Source organism: Aythya ferina (assembly GCF_964211825.1).
Source record: "Aythya ferina genome assembly, chromosome: 1".
In the NCBI taxonomy this organism is placed as follows: domain Eukaryota; kingdom Metazoa; phylum Chordata; class Aves; order Anseriformes; family Anatidae; genus Aythya; species Aythya ferina.
The window spans coordinates 132,346,283-132,361,378 of NC_140296.1; the positions used below are offsets into that span (position 1 = coordinate 132,346,283).

A 15,096-nucleotide genomic window follows, 5' to 3' on the forward strand; every position below is an offset into this window, starting at 1 on the left:
AAGATTAAATATATCAGCTTGCATGGGGGTCCTGAGTCACCTGCACCCCCAAGCAGTTGCTTTCTACCAACCTCTAGGTTTGCTGTCTCCCTAATCTGTCCATAAGAATATTCATAAATCAACTCTAAGTTTCCTATTACACCTGGGAAGTAGCACTGGTAAATAAAGGCAGGTGAACAGGCCCAACTGAAGTCAAGCAGGCCATATCATTGCAAGGAAATGGGAAGGGTTGGAGGTTTAGCTGCAAGGTTGGAGTTATTGATTTTTGTTGTTTCCAGGACAGGGCATGCTTGGCTGTGTAATTCTCTCTTGCTTTTCCCTTTGAGGACTGCTGCTGCACCAGAAACTCCCAAGGCAAGTTAAGTGACTGTAACACTATTGGCTGGAGAGAAGAAGGGCTTCAGGATTAAAAACACAAGGCTTAGAAATCTGGGCAGGAAACCAAGAGACAGGCTAGGCCCTGGGACCATGAATCGTGTTGAGAGACCATCTGTCAGGTGAGGCTCCAGCTTGAGAATTAATGCTTTGGGAAGGCTGGAGACCTCAAAGTTCCCGCTCCCTGCTCTCAGTGGGGACATGAGCTGTTCTCAGCGGGGTCATGAGCTCCATCTGCTCTCTGACCTGGCGAGGTTCCCACTGACCAGCCCAGGTTGGCTCCACTGAGATTCAGCTTTCCTTCAGGGTAGTTCAGCAAACAGCAAGGAGAGAAGAGTTTCTCTAAAACAATCCGTTGGCCACCTTGGTAAGAAAAGCAAAGCACTTCAGCTAGAAACACGCTCCTGGAGCAGCACATGCTTGCCAATGTCCTGATGTCCTTTAGAAACAGGCCTTAATCACAGGATTTCTGTCCTCCTTGACCTTGGTGAGAGTCAGAATCTGATGTTTGAGGTGGGTATTTTGTTAGATAGAGCATCTTCCACAAGTGTTATTCCCCACTCCCTGGAAATGCCATTCTAATGTGAGAGACGTGATGGCAGATATTCTCCACATTCCCATATGCCAGAAGAGAAGAACAAAGAGCAGGGGGAGCCTGACATCAGTTTCTGCACAACAAATGTATGTTGCCCTGTGGAATGAGATTAACAAAACAGTGTCTGCTCTCTTCAGTAGAGAAAGCCAGCACACAGCATTGGCAAGATCACTATCTGGACACACAGGCATGCCCTGCCAGTGTTAGACCCAGGAGTGACACAAACTCTGCACTGCTCTTGCTAGGCGTTGATCAGCACTTTGTTTCTTCAGTCCAACACACCTCTCTGGAATCCTTAACACGCTCTTAACTCAGCAGCTAAATCATAGGACAGAAGTTTTACAAGAGATTTAAGTGTTTGCTTAGTTTTGAAATCAACCCTGATGCTACTAACGTGATGTGTAATTATATCAAGAATTAATTTAAATCCACTGACTCCAGTAAAGGTGTTGCTTGTAAATGGAAATTTCTAGGGCTCACAAATGGACCTTTTTCTGCTAACATGAATAAAGGAGTTGCAACTTTCTTACAGAAGGAATACACCAAAATACACCAAGTTGGTGTATTTTGAGATATATAAATTTCTCCTACTAGTGTCAGAAAGAATCTTCACTTTAAAGTATTTTAAGTGAGCTGACCAAATATGTTTCCACATACTGTTCTACATGGCAGGCATCTTCATTACCTGCAGCTATGTTTATCTTTAACATTATTATTTGGAGGGGTACATGGACCAGTACCCCTCCAAATATAGAACTACTTGCATAAATGGGAGTCTAGGATCAAATTCATTTGGCTTCTGTATAAATATATATCATTTGAAACCTAAAGCTATGTTTTCAGGAATGAATTACTATGAAGACAAAAATATAAAATTAAAATAAAAATAAAAAATCAAACCAAAATAAGCCTTAAACCATCCAATGCGTTAGTTTAGCCACATAATGAATACATGCTTCTTAGGGAAGGCACTGGAGAGGGTACCTGTGCTTATGGCACCTGCCCCCACTTGCTTGCAGTGATGCATGTGAAGGGCTGCCTTTGTAAAACATTTCCTGGTTATAATGCCTCCTAGTATTTACAAGGTCGCAACCACAGCAATTTCAGCTGTACATAGAAAAGTGCACTTTTTAAAATTTTTCTTCCCTACCTGTAACTTTTTAGATGCCTGATTCATTATCAGCTTCCCCTCTGTTGTTTTATAATAAGTGTATATAGACCAGTAGCACTAGAGTGGCCTGTCCATCTCGGCCAAGGCTTTCAGACTGGAGGTGCCTGTTTCTGGGCCCAAAATCCTTGCGGACATCTAAAATCTACTAATAAATAACCCAGGGTCAATCCAGAAGTAATAATTTGAGTCATGTCTGAAGTTTGTACAAGGATTTCAGATTCATACCTGAAAACCTGGGTAGCAGCATATCTGCTGTCCTTTTTGGTCTTATTTGTCCTCCTGATGTTGGTGATAAGATAAAGAGCGAGGCTGGCAGAATTTGCTGCAACTTCTTGGTCTGTTTGTGGCGGTGCCAACAAAGGTACAAGAGATGTGGTGTCGTGGCTGCACTCCACGTTTCATTGCGGGACTTAGCAACTCCTGCCTTGCTATTGCCTTTCAGAGCTGTCCATCAGTCTGAGTGATTGGAGGGTAAGACAGACAACTCCACTCCCTGGACTGCTAGAAGGACTTAAGAGCTTCAGTTTGCATTTTCTCTGCTCTGTGCACTTGCTAGGAGAAAAACTTCTTTCCAGCATGGCTGATAGGTAAGAAAAAATCATACCAATCTTCTCTAATATGAAGGGCTGTGGGGACAGGACATATATGTCTGGGAGATGTGTAAAAGAAAGCTGCATGAAATGCAACACTCAGCAATCCTGCTTCCTATTTCTGTTCTGTTCCTGTACCTTTCTGAAAAGTTGGTGAGAACTAAAACAACAAGTGAATCATAAACTCTTTAAGCTAAAGTAAAGTGACATTTTGCTTGAATAGAGAGGATAATGTAGAATCAGTTCTCCAAATCTGCTGAGGACCTTGACAGCATTTGCCAAGCAAATGCTCACTGACTGCTATTGGCAAGGCATTTTCTTTTCCAACTACAAAACCTGTCTATTTATCCTTTTGTATTTCAAATGTCAAGTTTCAACAAGAAAAAATGTCACTGGGCTTAAGCAAAAGACATGCACACTGGCATAAGAAGAAAATTGAAAGAATTGCTTACATCTTCAGTTAAACCTATGAGATGATGAATGTATTTCACAACATTTAAACCAATTTTTTTGAGGGATTGAGAAATGTAAATGGTTGCTCATCAAGCTTTCCAAATGCTTTATTTCTCTATGCTAAGTTTAAAGGATTTTTTAAAATTGGATTCTGTTCAAAGGTTCTCTGAAGATAAATTTTCTTTAAAGAAGATGATCAACAAAACCTCTGCAGGGCTCTATGTGACCCATTTGCAATACATGCTTTTCTTGCTTTGACATCGTTGACTTGCTCACACGACTCTTCACTGACCCTTTAATTCTCTCCATTTCTAATAAAACCTCTAATAAAAGATTGCTTCCTGGGAAATGATTTGTACAGAATGACAGTGTCATAAAAGAAAATGACTTGGAAAAACTGGCACATCACCTGAATGTTTCACATGAAAGCTACAATGAAATGTTGATACCATCTTCTTTTGCGCTAGCTATACTGCTGTTACATTGGAGTTACTATTGCAGAAAAATCTCCCCCAAGAGCTTTTCCAGCTCTTACAACTACAGGCTAAGTGTTCTTGTTATTAGAATGGTGTTTTTCACACATAGGTGCCTCTGGGCTAGACTCCCAAATGGACAAACCCCAATTGGCCAGATATTTTGCATAGATATGTTTTATGTGAATGTACAAATCCAACAGCTGAGAGGTTTCACCATAGAGAGGGCACTGAATTAGTGACATAAATAAATAAATAAATAATCTGGTTTTGAGTCATGCATGCAACATATTGAAAATCACAGGGCAAATATGCAGTATTCTTTTTCAGAAAAGCTTTACTTAAATGCTTTGTGTCATGGATTTGCATAAAGGTGTTGGGCTTCTCTTTGAAGTTGTCTGACTTCATACATATAAGCTAAGTTTCTGGACCTTTTTAAAAGAAATATGCTCCAGAAAGAACTTTTACAAGATGACTATGTAAGTTGCTAAACAAGTTCTTTGCTTTGGCAGTTCTTTGCTTTCTTTATTCAATGTGTCAAAGTGTTCTGCTCTATTTGGAAATTAAAGGGACAAGAAAACAGAGAGGAAGAGTCCATGCTGATATTGGAGTAGCACCCAGAAGAGAAACACAAGAGAAAAGACATTTTATTTTATTAAATTAAACGTGGTATTCTGTAAGCTTTCTAGAGGAGGACAGATGAACACAGCCCTACAGTCCTTTACAAACACAGTGCAAATCTGCTGAGAACAGACCAAGAATAAGCAGAAGGTATTGAAGGGATGACAGATTTCCTGTATAGAAAAGAGATGCATACATACTAAAATATATGTGTATAAAATACTACACATATAGTACAAAATTCTAAACAAAAAAATATTGATATCCCCCCATTACTCCCCTTCCCCCCTCCCCCCCCCAATATTTCACATACCTTGGAAGTTCAACAGGCAGCAGGTTCTTATCCACCACTGGTAGTTTCTTCCAAGGTAAAAACAATATCAAACATGATATAGCAGTACTCAAGCAAACTGGATAAGCTGATGGAAAGGAATAGCCAGCAGGAGGGTCTAGATCCTAGGAGAATAGTGATCCAGTAAAATTAGGTCAGTCCAAGGGAATGCAGATGGTGTTTGGAGTTTGGAAAATATCTCTGGTACTGTTCCATGAACTTGTTGATCCTGTTCTTGGGATATCAGCTGAGCTGGTGAGATGAGCGCTTCTCTGCTTAAAGTTGGTTTGTAAGCTCTTTTGAGAAGGAATTGATTGCTCTTCTTATGACTCTGGAAAGAAGACGGATATTCTACTGAAACTGAATAAAAATGCTGCTGGTGGTTGCTTCTGTGATATGCCGTGTAGCTGACTTCCCGTGAAGCTGAGCAGTTGCCTTGTACAGGCTGCACAGCCAGTATTGATAATGTGACGCCACAAGACACACTTCTGCTGTAAGGGCAGAGCATGAGGCTTGGGCAAGGGCTAAATTTATCTGCTTTGTGTCAGCCTCCTTCTGCTGCACTGTAAGATCTACGCAAAAATCCTCCTTCATAAACACATTTAGTCCTAGCAACAAACATATCCTTTGGCTCCCATATACCAGAATTTTTAATCCTTTTCCTTCTTTCAGTTATTGACACCTATTCAACCCCAATTCAAGCAATTAAAGCAATCTTGTACATTTTCCACCCGTGATCTCAAAGCAATGCAGAGCCCAAATGACAGCAGATGGTCAGTGCCTCCAGTGCAGCGGAGGTACATGGTGGCTCAGATCCTGATTGCAGGCAAACTCAGGTGTGGCCACTGCAGTATTTGTGGTTGACTGCCCTGCTGTGGGAGGTTGTTTTCCCCACACTAAACAATACTGAATATAACATGAATATAACACCTGTACTTTATGCTCCTCAGCTGCTGCAGCTTATCCTCTGGTGCATTAATGTGAACTGACTGCTTTGGGCTCTTAACCTTGGGATATGAATTCCTTTGGGCAACTAGCTCTCAAGGAGTTAAGCACAGACTACTTATCCTCTTCAGGATTTTAATCTTAGGCTGTATGAGCTCCATCCCACAGCTACTGCTAGGCTTTGTGGCAAGATGGGGACTTGATCTTGTACACACCGAGACCTTGATCTTGTACACACCGAGTCTGCATATTTGCCACCCTGAGCCAAGGACTTGTCATGTTTTTGACAAAATGCTGTATTCTGGTGAACTTTTTCTCATTATAATGTCATTATAATGTCATTATAATACCAAAAAGCTACCCACCTCCAAGGTGCAACCACCCCTCACTGAGCATGTGCTCTAAATTTCTCAGAGCCTATGGCTTTAAATAAAAGTGACAAAACTTTTTACCAGTCATAACCAAGATATGCTTGACTAGAGTCACTCAAGCTCCACCTAAAAGAACATAATATAAATTGGCTTAAGAGAGAGGGGATGTGAGGGAAGACACCATTGGGACTTCTGGGATCAGCTGATGGGTTGAGTCTCTCCCCCCACCTCACCCCCACCAGGATGCCTTTAGGTAAAATTTGAACACTTGATTGTACCGAGTGCCTCCCCAGGAAACTTAGAAATCTCTGTAGAGTCTTTGTACCTTTTAAATGTGTTAATAGCCAGACTGTGTACTTGTGTATTTTATGCATGCTAGCTTGCTTTTGCAGACAGTGAATTTATTGACAGAAATCCAAAGAACCTGTGTACAAGTTGCTGTAATAAATTGCACTTAATTACATTGTTCCTAGCCATGATAGTTCTCATTGAACATGACTAGAGTGAGGGCATGCTACATTACTGGTGAATCCATGACCATGATAGCTCCATATCTTGAATCTGACCTGACCCATAATGGTTGATTGGCTATACCTCTTAATGCAACAGTTTTGCCTTCTGTTTTGTTGAGTAGTGCTGCTGTGTGCTGGTAACAGTCTCCTGCTTGCCTCTGGTTTGTACATGGAATCTTTCTGAACGAAACAACATCACCTTCATTTTTATTTCACTGCGTGGAAAAAATGGTTTGTTAACAAAAACTTCATTAAAATATATTCTAAAATAACATCAGAGAAGACTGGCCTTTTTTTACAGATTACCTGCATCCTTTAGATATTAACATTGACAGTAAGCACCATGGTTTTTATAGCAGACTGATAACAAGATGTGGGGAGAGGAGAAAACTTCCCTGCTGACACGCTAACCATGTTCAGAACATGGTTAGAGTGACAGAAGACTCTAAAAGTGACTTTCAAAAAGAATAGTATGTGTCTTTTTTAACATGCATTTCTCTGGATTTCTTGGCAGGAAGGCCTTAAATCATGAACTTTCTAAACTTTTCAGTGAGATGTGGGATATGGACGTTAACCGCTTTATGCCTGGGAAAGACTATACAATTGAAGTGCCGGTAACTAATTGCTAAGTAACATGAGAATTAAAGGCAGGATGGTATTGTAGGAAAAAGTGTCTGTGAAACTGCCTTCTGCTAAAGAGTTGCCTATGCTTCATCATTTCCTTTAATGGCATAGGCAAGACTGATGAAGAAGCACTTAGGAGAGGGAATAATACAGAGAATATGTTAATGGGCCATGCTACCTGGAAAATGGTTACAAGTGGCATCTCAAGTGTCTGTCCTGGGGCCTGTAACATTTAATATCTTCATCTGTGACCTGGAGGAGGAGATGGAGTACAACCTTTCTGTTTTTTCAGATGAAAGAAAACAGTGGTGATACAGGTGGTATGCTCAAGGTCAGGGCTGCCCTTCAGCTGGGCCTAGGCAGGCTGGAAGAACAGGCTGAAGGAGCGTCATGAAATTTGACAAGAAAAAATACAAATGGAACAGGATGCCCAGAGAATTGGTGAAATTTCCATCTCTGCAGGTTTTCAAGACCCAACAGGATGACAGCCAGAACAACGTGGTCTGAATTCAGTGTTGATCATACATTGAGCAGGACTAGAGATGTTCTGAGGTCTGGATGTTTCTGTGAGTGTACAGTTGTGCATACATGTATGTGTGTGTATGACTGCTTGCATGTACAGTCTGGGCGACTTCCCATAAGGGAGAAGTGGAGGCAGGTCCAAAGTCATTCCTGTTGGAGTAAAGGAGTAAACTGAGGAATCAGTCTCACCTGAAGAATATGGAATAGCAGAGCAGTGTGGGTGAGGAGGGTTTCAAGGTTGTTGCTGACACTCCTACAGAACTGTGAGGGAGGTGTGAGTATCATATTTGATGAGCAGCCATTTCATTCTTTGCCAGCTCAGTGTGGTACAAGCATGACCATGTGTTTTGGCCACAAAGTGCAGCAGGTCACTGAGTATTTGGTAACCAATTTTGTATTCAAAGTGCTTACACTCTTTACTGCAATGTTATATAGATATATATCTATATCTTCAATGTTATATAGATACAGATGTTATATAGATACAGATATAGTTTTCTATTGATAATAAACTTGAAAGAAATGTACCTCCAGCCCTAATGTGTGAGGGGAAAGCTTCTCCCACATATCTTCCTCATTTCTCAGAACAAGGCTCTAGGTCTCCCTTGCCCATGTTAATTAACAGCTGCCTGTCTTTTCTCCTCTTTCCTTGAGAATGCCCTTTGTGAATCAGAGACCTGAAAATCATCACAAAAGCCACCTTTCTGTTTTGGATGCACTTACTGGCACATTGATTAAAATGCCCTTAAACATGGCTGGATAGAAGTCTTTGAAAACTCCAGAGCACAACCATGCACCAGTCCAAAGCTGCCAGAGCTGCACTGAACTGCTTGAGGGGCAGGTTTGGTACTTAGGAGACAAACTACATCTCTGCTGCACTGCATGGACTCATAAACTGTATGCAGTGGGTACTGAGAAGAGACAGAATGTGTCCAAATCTCATTTTTCTTTGTTTGTGTTGGGAATCAGCCTTGGCTCTACATTACTCCTCTATCATTTGTGGTGTATATATTTCAGTAGCAGAGCTGGCTACTGTTCATAACTGAGCTATCATGTGGGTCATTACAATCATCCATGAACAAGTGTCAACAGAAAAACTTCAGATTTCTAGTGTGTCAGAAGTCATGTCTTTTCTCTTTACACTGATATTTCTTCAATAATATCTTCTCTTGCTTTTAGGATGACCATTCCTAACAAAGTGTCCTGATAGGATTATGCTTTTTGTTCTGATTATTTTAAAGGCAGCCACTGTCACCTCTAAGAACATATTGCTTCTATTGTTATTTTACTCTGGTGTTTCTCCTAGGGAAAAACAGGTGCCGTACAGCAAGGAGACAGTGCTGTCCAGGACAGTGCAGCCAGACATCTGTTTCACAATGTAAATGAAGATCGCCTGAAGAGCATAAAAACGTTCTCAAGTGAGACCTGTTCTTTTGTTAATGGTGGAAGTGACAGGAATAATCCTTGTTGTTTTTATGTGTTTACAAGAAATACAACAGTGTATATAATTTGGATGGTCAGATGAGAAGGAAGCGAGGTACATTGGGCTACATGTCATTTGCAAGTAGTTTACCTGATGTTTACACAGAGGTTACCTGTATCCTCAGCGTCAGGAAGAACGCCTTTTGTGTCATAGCAAGATCTGAATTCTTCTGAAGTTCTTCAACTACAAAGTGAAACGGATGAGACTCTCTTCATTATCCCATGTATTGAAAAAATGCCAGTCATCTTTTCTCCTTTGGCCACAGCTCCTGGCCCTCTCAGACAGCACTAGGTCCTCAGCTACGCCTTGCACTTCTGTTGGGGTTATACTTCAGGTTTATCTATCAATAGATGTTTCCTCCCCTGATTTTTCTTTTCCCTGGGTGAAGCTGCACTATGTTGCTAAGCTGATCAAACTGCTGGTCTAATGGGAAGCACCATTCTTCTCTGTTTCCCCACGCTTCTCTGAGCCACACAATCCTACCCTGTGGTACAGCTCTGGTACTCACTGAATCCAACCTTGAGTCACTTGATCTGGCAGGGAATGACTTAGTTTTGACCTCAGGCATTTTTCTATCAGTTTAGTATGATTCATCATCCCTCAGAATCTACTGAGGGTAGAGCAGGAGCAGCTGAAGTGATAGGAGGCAGCAGCTGGCAAAGGGGGATACAAAGAAAATGAACTCATCTACTCAGAGGCCATGAGCTCAATCGCGGGTCACCTCATGCTGTGATATTCCTTTGCTGAAGTAATTCCCACAAAACCTTCTGCCAGCATAGCTCAAGTTCATAAACATAGGTCTGTAATTTAGGTGCTCAGATTTTTTTTTGTTGTTGTTGTTGTTAGAAGGTCATTATTGCATCAGCCACTTTGTTCCATAAAAGAGCTCAGTAGTGAGCAGTTTATCTTAAAAAGAAGTGCAGCACTGGTCTGGCTTTGAGCCACCTCTAGTCTACACCCAGCTCTGTACTCAGGAATGAAATCTGACACATAAAGGAGCATCTTTCTTTAAATGTTCTCAAGGCACTGACATAATATATGGCAACTTTTTTATGATGGCTTTAGTGACTGGATCACAGGTATGATTATGGCCTGTTCATCAGAATGAACATGCTGGAAGTTTCTCTTTTTCTGCAGCCTTTATTTCCTTATTGGACAACTATGAGACATCAACTGGAGTAGAAGAAGTAGTGACTCCAGAAGAAATAGCTGAAAACAATTGTTTTCTTGATGCTATTTTAATGACTGGAGTAATGAAAGTGAGTAACAGAAATCTTTTTTAGTCACTGAAAACACTGAATTACAAATTATAAACTTCATATGTATCTTTGTTTTTTCTTTCAGCTAGCTCATGAATATCTGCTTAAAAAAAAAACTGGCAAAACCAAACCTTGCTGATTTCAAGTATCAGCTCTATGACATCTGGTTCCAGCTCTATGCCAGGAAAGAAGGAGACAGGTATGTCTGATGAATATGGCCCCTGATCATCTTACGCTATTTTGATTTATGCAACGGTAAGCCTGAATTCCATCTGTTACACGCAGAACTGGAAGATGGCCTCAGGATACAGCCCAAGTCAGGTGTTCAATGGTCCCACACAGATCATGTTTAAAGGCTTACTGATCAGATACAGACAACGTTGACCCTTGGGGTACACTGGTCTCCAGCTGGACCATGTGTCCCTAGTCACAGGCATTCAACTGCAGAAGTTCATCCACTTTTCAGCCAATTACATCATTTACTTTTGTAATCTGTACTTCATCAATTTGTCTGCATTGCTGTTACAGGAGACGATGTCAAAAGTCTTGCTAAAATCAGAATAAGCAGATGAGATACATCTGTGACTTTTACTAACCACTTCATCATCAAATAAACTTTGTGGCTAGATTCCACTGCAAGTTTTGTGCAAAGTAAGAAGAAAACCCAACAAACCCTAAAGTTATCCTAACAAATAAAGAAACTGTTCACAAATTAGCGTAGGCAAGCTTGTACATCTTCTTGCCTTTTGTCCCAGCCAATTTGAACTATTCAAACAAAAGACCTATATATTATTCTTTGGTTTATTACAGACCCGATTCTTGCATTTTTGAACATGTTTTTGTTGGAGAAACAAGGCGTGGTAAACAGATTTTAGGTTTGCACAACTGGGTGCAATTTTACCTTCAGGAGAAGCATAACCAAATTGACTACAAGGGATATATCACTCGGAAGAACAAAACCAGGGTAAGAATGAGCAGGGCAGCCTAGCAAATAAGATCAATAGGTACACAGAGAAAAGCTGTGCTAATGAATCAGAACACCATGATGCAGAGGCAAGGTTGCATTTTTCCCTGTATCTACTGAGTCACATCCATAGTCACTGACATGTTCCCTTTCATCCTCTTCCTACTATCATTTGTGGTTATTGCACACACAGCATGTGTCTGTAATTCCAGACCCCTTTAAGACAAAGGCTGGGAGCAGATGTTTTTATTCAAACAAAATCCTATGGCAATTCCCCTGACTTTAAGTGAAACTGGACAGAAACCTGTTAATCTGTATGTCTTCTAAGGTCCAGTGCAGTAAATTCCAAAAGGTGCCATGACAGGAATTACTGAGCCCAGGCTACAAAAAGTGTTTTGCTGGAAAGGCAAGGTTATTCTTGGGCTTGTACAGTCTGTAGATTTGGGTTTTTATTGCTGGCAGATCTGAAAGCTCACCCCTTGGCAGCTGAATTTATTGGAAAGACTTCTTTGACTTTGGTGGCTTTTGAATCAGGTTATTTATTCCTTGCTGCTGTCCTCTTCTTGCAACTGGAAGTCTGTAAATCTTAGAGCTGAAAATTATGGGGCATAATCCAAAGAGCATTGGCAACTTGGAACCAGATTACCAAAAAGTGAAGCTTAAAAGCCATTTTGGGTTGTTGCACTTGAACTAGTGTGAAAGATAGAAAGCTTTGCCTATACCTACTCTGGGACAGGTAAAGAAAACACAGACTGAAACATCAGCCCAAAATGCCATGTTTCCTTAACAGCAGTGTTTGGTGGGTGATGGATTGGTTGGCTGGGATACCTCCAGAGCTGCTAGCCATGCTTTCTCAGTGACTGCTAGAACATAGCTTGGCTGCTAGGGCACTGGACAAACTTGGACTTTACAAGCAGGCGGGCATGGTTGTTTATTTTATTTTTCCTGGCAGCAAAGTGCTATTTCACTGTTTCTAAAGGAAACTCTTACCGGGATCTTAGGGATCTTTCTAATACCCAGAAAAAGACTGTCAAAGCATGACCAGTAATCTTTTCAGTTATGTTTTCTTACTAGTTAGAAACTCCTTCTGTGCATGCTCAGGATGCAGTAGTCCCAGGGGGGTCTTGCCTGTGGAGCCAGCCATCCACGAACGCAGAGTACTGTGGGTGCTGGTGACCCTACACCATTCCTGGATGTGTTGGTGTGAATGGTGACCAGCTTGTGAGGAACATGAGCAGTGCCAAATGGAGCATGGGTGTAGGTATGGCACCAAATGATGCACACATATTTCTTCACTAATTTACGAAGAGGATGCTACTGCTATGGGGGTCAACTGCTCTGAACCTAATTTGCCCAGGTATACATAAGCAGAAGAAATCCTAGTGCTCCCTCATGCCCAGATCCTTTTGTACTGAAACTATTTCAAACAGTAATGCTAATTTTTGGGGAACGGCAACACTACCAATGCTTAATTGATAAAATTGATCATGTATGCTCTATAGGACAGGGAAAAAGCTGCGCTCCAGGTCTGTGATCCTGGCATGGCAAGGATATGGTGTATCACATGTTGCTTAGGGCTTCCTAGTTGTAGCTCAGCTGTGGTTGAGGCAACTTCACTGTGGCACTGAGCTACTGAGATCCACATTAGGACTGCAAAAGGAGCTCAGAAGGGCTGGCATTCAATTTGTAACATCTATTTCCCACTGACTTTCACTGTAAACTGGGTGAGTCACTTTACTCTTGGTCTCCTATAAAAAAACTCATTATAATTTATTTGAACTGATATATCAATTTAACTGAGTCTGCTCTACTTTTCTGCTGACTAGTCTGCTCTAGCCTCTTTTTGGAGAAAAAAAAAGTTCACTGGCTTAAACTGCTGTCCATCTATTGTCTTCAGTGGTGCAAGATTAGTTTAGATGAAGAAGAAAACACAATTCACAAACTGTAGAACCATAAACAGGATAATTTGTACCTAAAAATCCAGAATCTGAAATTGTAGGTATGTGGTCATAGCTGTGCTGGAGATTATCCCATTGTTGTTTGTTTGTTTGTTTGTTTAATGCTTTCAGCCTGACAAAGATGACCAAGTTTTGAGCATCCAATTCAGCTGGAAGGGCTCAGTAAAGCCAATTGGAAGCACCTTTATCGGTGTCAGCCCTGAGTTTGAATTTGCCCTTTACACCGTCATTTTTCTTCTGTCTGAAGAAAGAGTCACACGTGAAACAGTGAAGATAGAAGAATATGAGCTACAGATTGTTGTTTGTCGCCATGGGCACCACATTGGAACAGCATATCCAGTGCTCTGCAGCACCAGTAGTGAAGACCAGTAGTTACAGTGATCAGGCAACATTTACCTTTGTTTTGTTTTGTTTATTTGATGGAGGGGAGGGAGTAAATTGATGAGATGTCTCATACAATTAATTTCTAGTACAAGTTTTTGAGTTGTTCACTTTTAGTCTGCAATAAAGTGTTTAATCAATAGTGTGACATGCTGGAGTGTCTGACCCACCTTGAAATACGTTTCTCCTCATATTAAAGTCTGTATTAAACTTGTATTAGCCTTCCTTAACACATTACAACACTATACTTTTCACCAGATAACAGATTTCAGAAAAAAGCCATATTAAAATCGATACACACATTTCTCTTATTTGTTACCTGCTGCATATTTGGAAGAACAAAAGCAATACGTTTTTTATACTTTTCCTTCCAGACAGGAACTTGGATTTGGTGCAAGCTGAACCACAGTACATTTTTTTTTTCTCTTCTCCTCATTTCATTAGAGGTTAATTTCAAATGCATTTTTCCTATGCTCAGGAAGCATGTTCAGCTGTGAGAATGATAACCAGATCAACAGTAAGTCTGTCACTGCTGTGGATCTGCCCAGATTTTTGCCTGCATACCACAGTAGGCTTTATCTGACCTAAGTTTACAAGTCCATGGTATAGGCACCTATGTTCCCATTACAGTCACTGAAGTCTGCAGTCATTTTTCTGCTTGTGTAATCTCTGTTAGGGTTAGATGAATGACCCTGTATAATACACTGAATAAATTCTGGGTAACAATAATCAGATGCCACTGGAGACACTGGTTCTCTTCCAAGACCTGGTCACTGTTCCTTTTGCTGATGAGAACATCTGCCATTTTTCTTCCAAAATGTATTCAATACTCCAGTGAAAGGAATGTGATGTTTTTCCTTCTCATGCTAATGCAGAAACAGGCAGATGTTCTGAGAATGTGACAAGGATTGCTTAGATATTCAAATCCTACAATTACTCCTGATGTGTATTTTCTGACAACACATTATTTGGAAAGTGCATATAACTTTCATGAATTTGAGTGTTAAAGTTAAAATGCTAACTAACCAACCCAGTGCTGGAAATATGCAAAGAAAAGAAAAGGGAAAAAAAAAAGAAAGAAAGAAAAAAAAAAGCCTACAGAGATACATCATTACATAAGGTAGAGAGAGGCTGACATATGAAGGATAGCAAGTTACTGTTCCAAGCACAAAAGGGATTAAACACAGCACAAAGGGAATAGACATAGGACTGCTACCACGGAATATCTTCGAACTCCCCTGTTCAGGGACTTCCATCAGCCTGATGCTGTAGGACCACCACATGCTTATTTCTGCTCTTGGTGCCCCTAAGGGACACTGGAGTGCCCCGCAACCAGTAAAGTGACCTATGTGACAATAAATGTACTTCACTGATATTTTATTTGGTAGCAAAACCATAACAAGATTTAAAAAAAAAAAAAAAAAAAAAAAAAAAAAAAAAAAGATTATGTAATTGGATGATGTTACAA

At 40.6% G+C, this 15,096-nt stretch overlaps 1 protein-coding gene across 1 annotated transcript; it reads left to right on the forward strand.

Moving 5' to 3' along the window:
- Positions 1–6,525: 6,525 nt before the first annotated feature.
- LOC311429687 (poly(U)-specific endoribonuclease-A-like) lies at positions 6,526–15,096 on the forward strand. Its single transcript, XM_084505834.1, is given in 7 exon segments — positions 6,526–7,051; positions 8,890–9,001; positions 10,204–10,325; positions 10,411–10,428; positions 10,430–10,524; positions 11,136–11,289; positions 13,359–15,096. Coding segments are annotated over 7 exon segments (888 nt in total). The 5' UTR covers positions 6,526–6,925; the 3' UTR covers positions 13,620–15,096.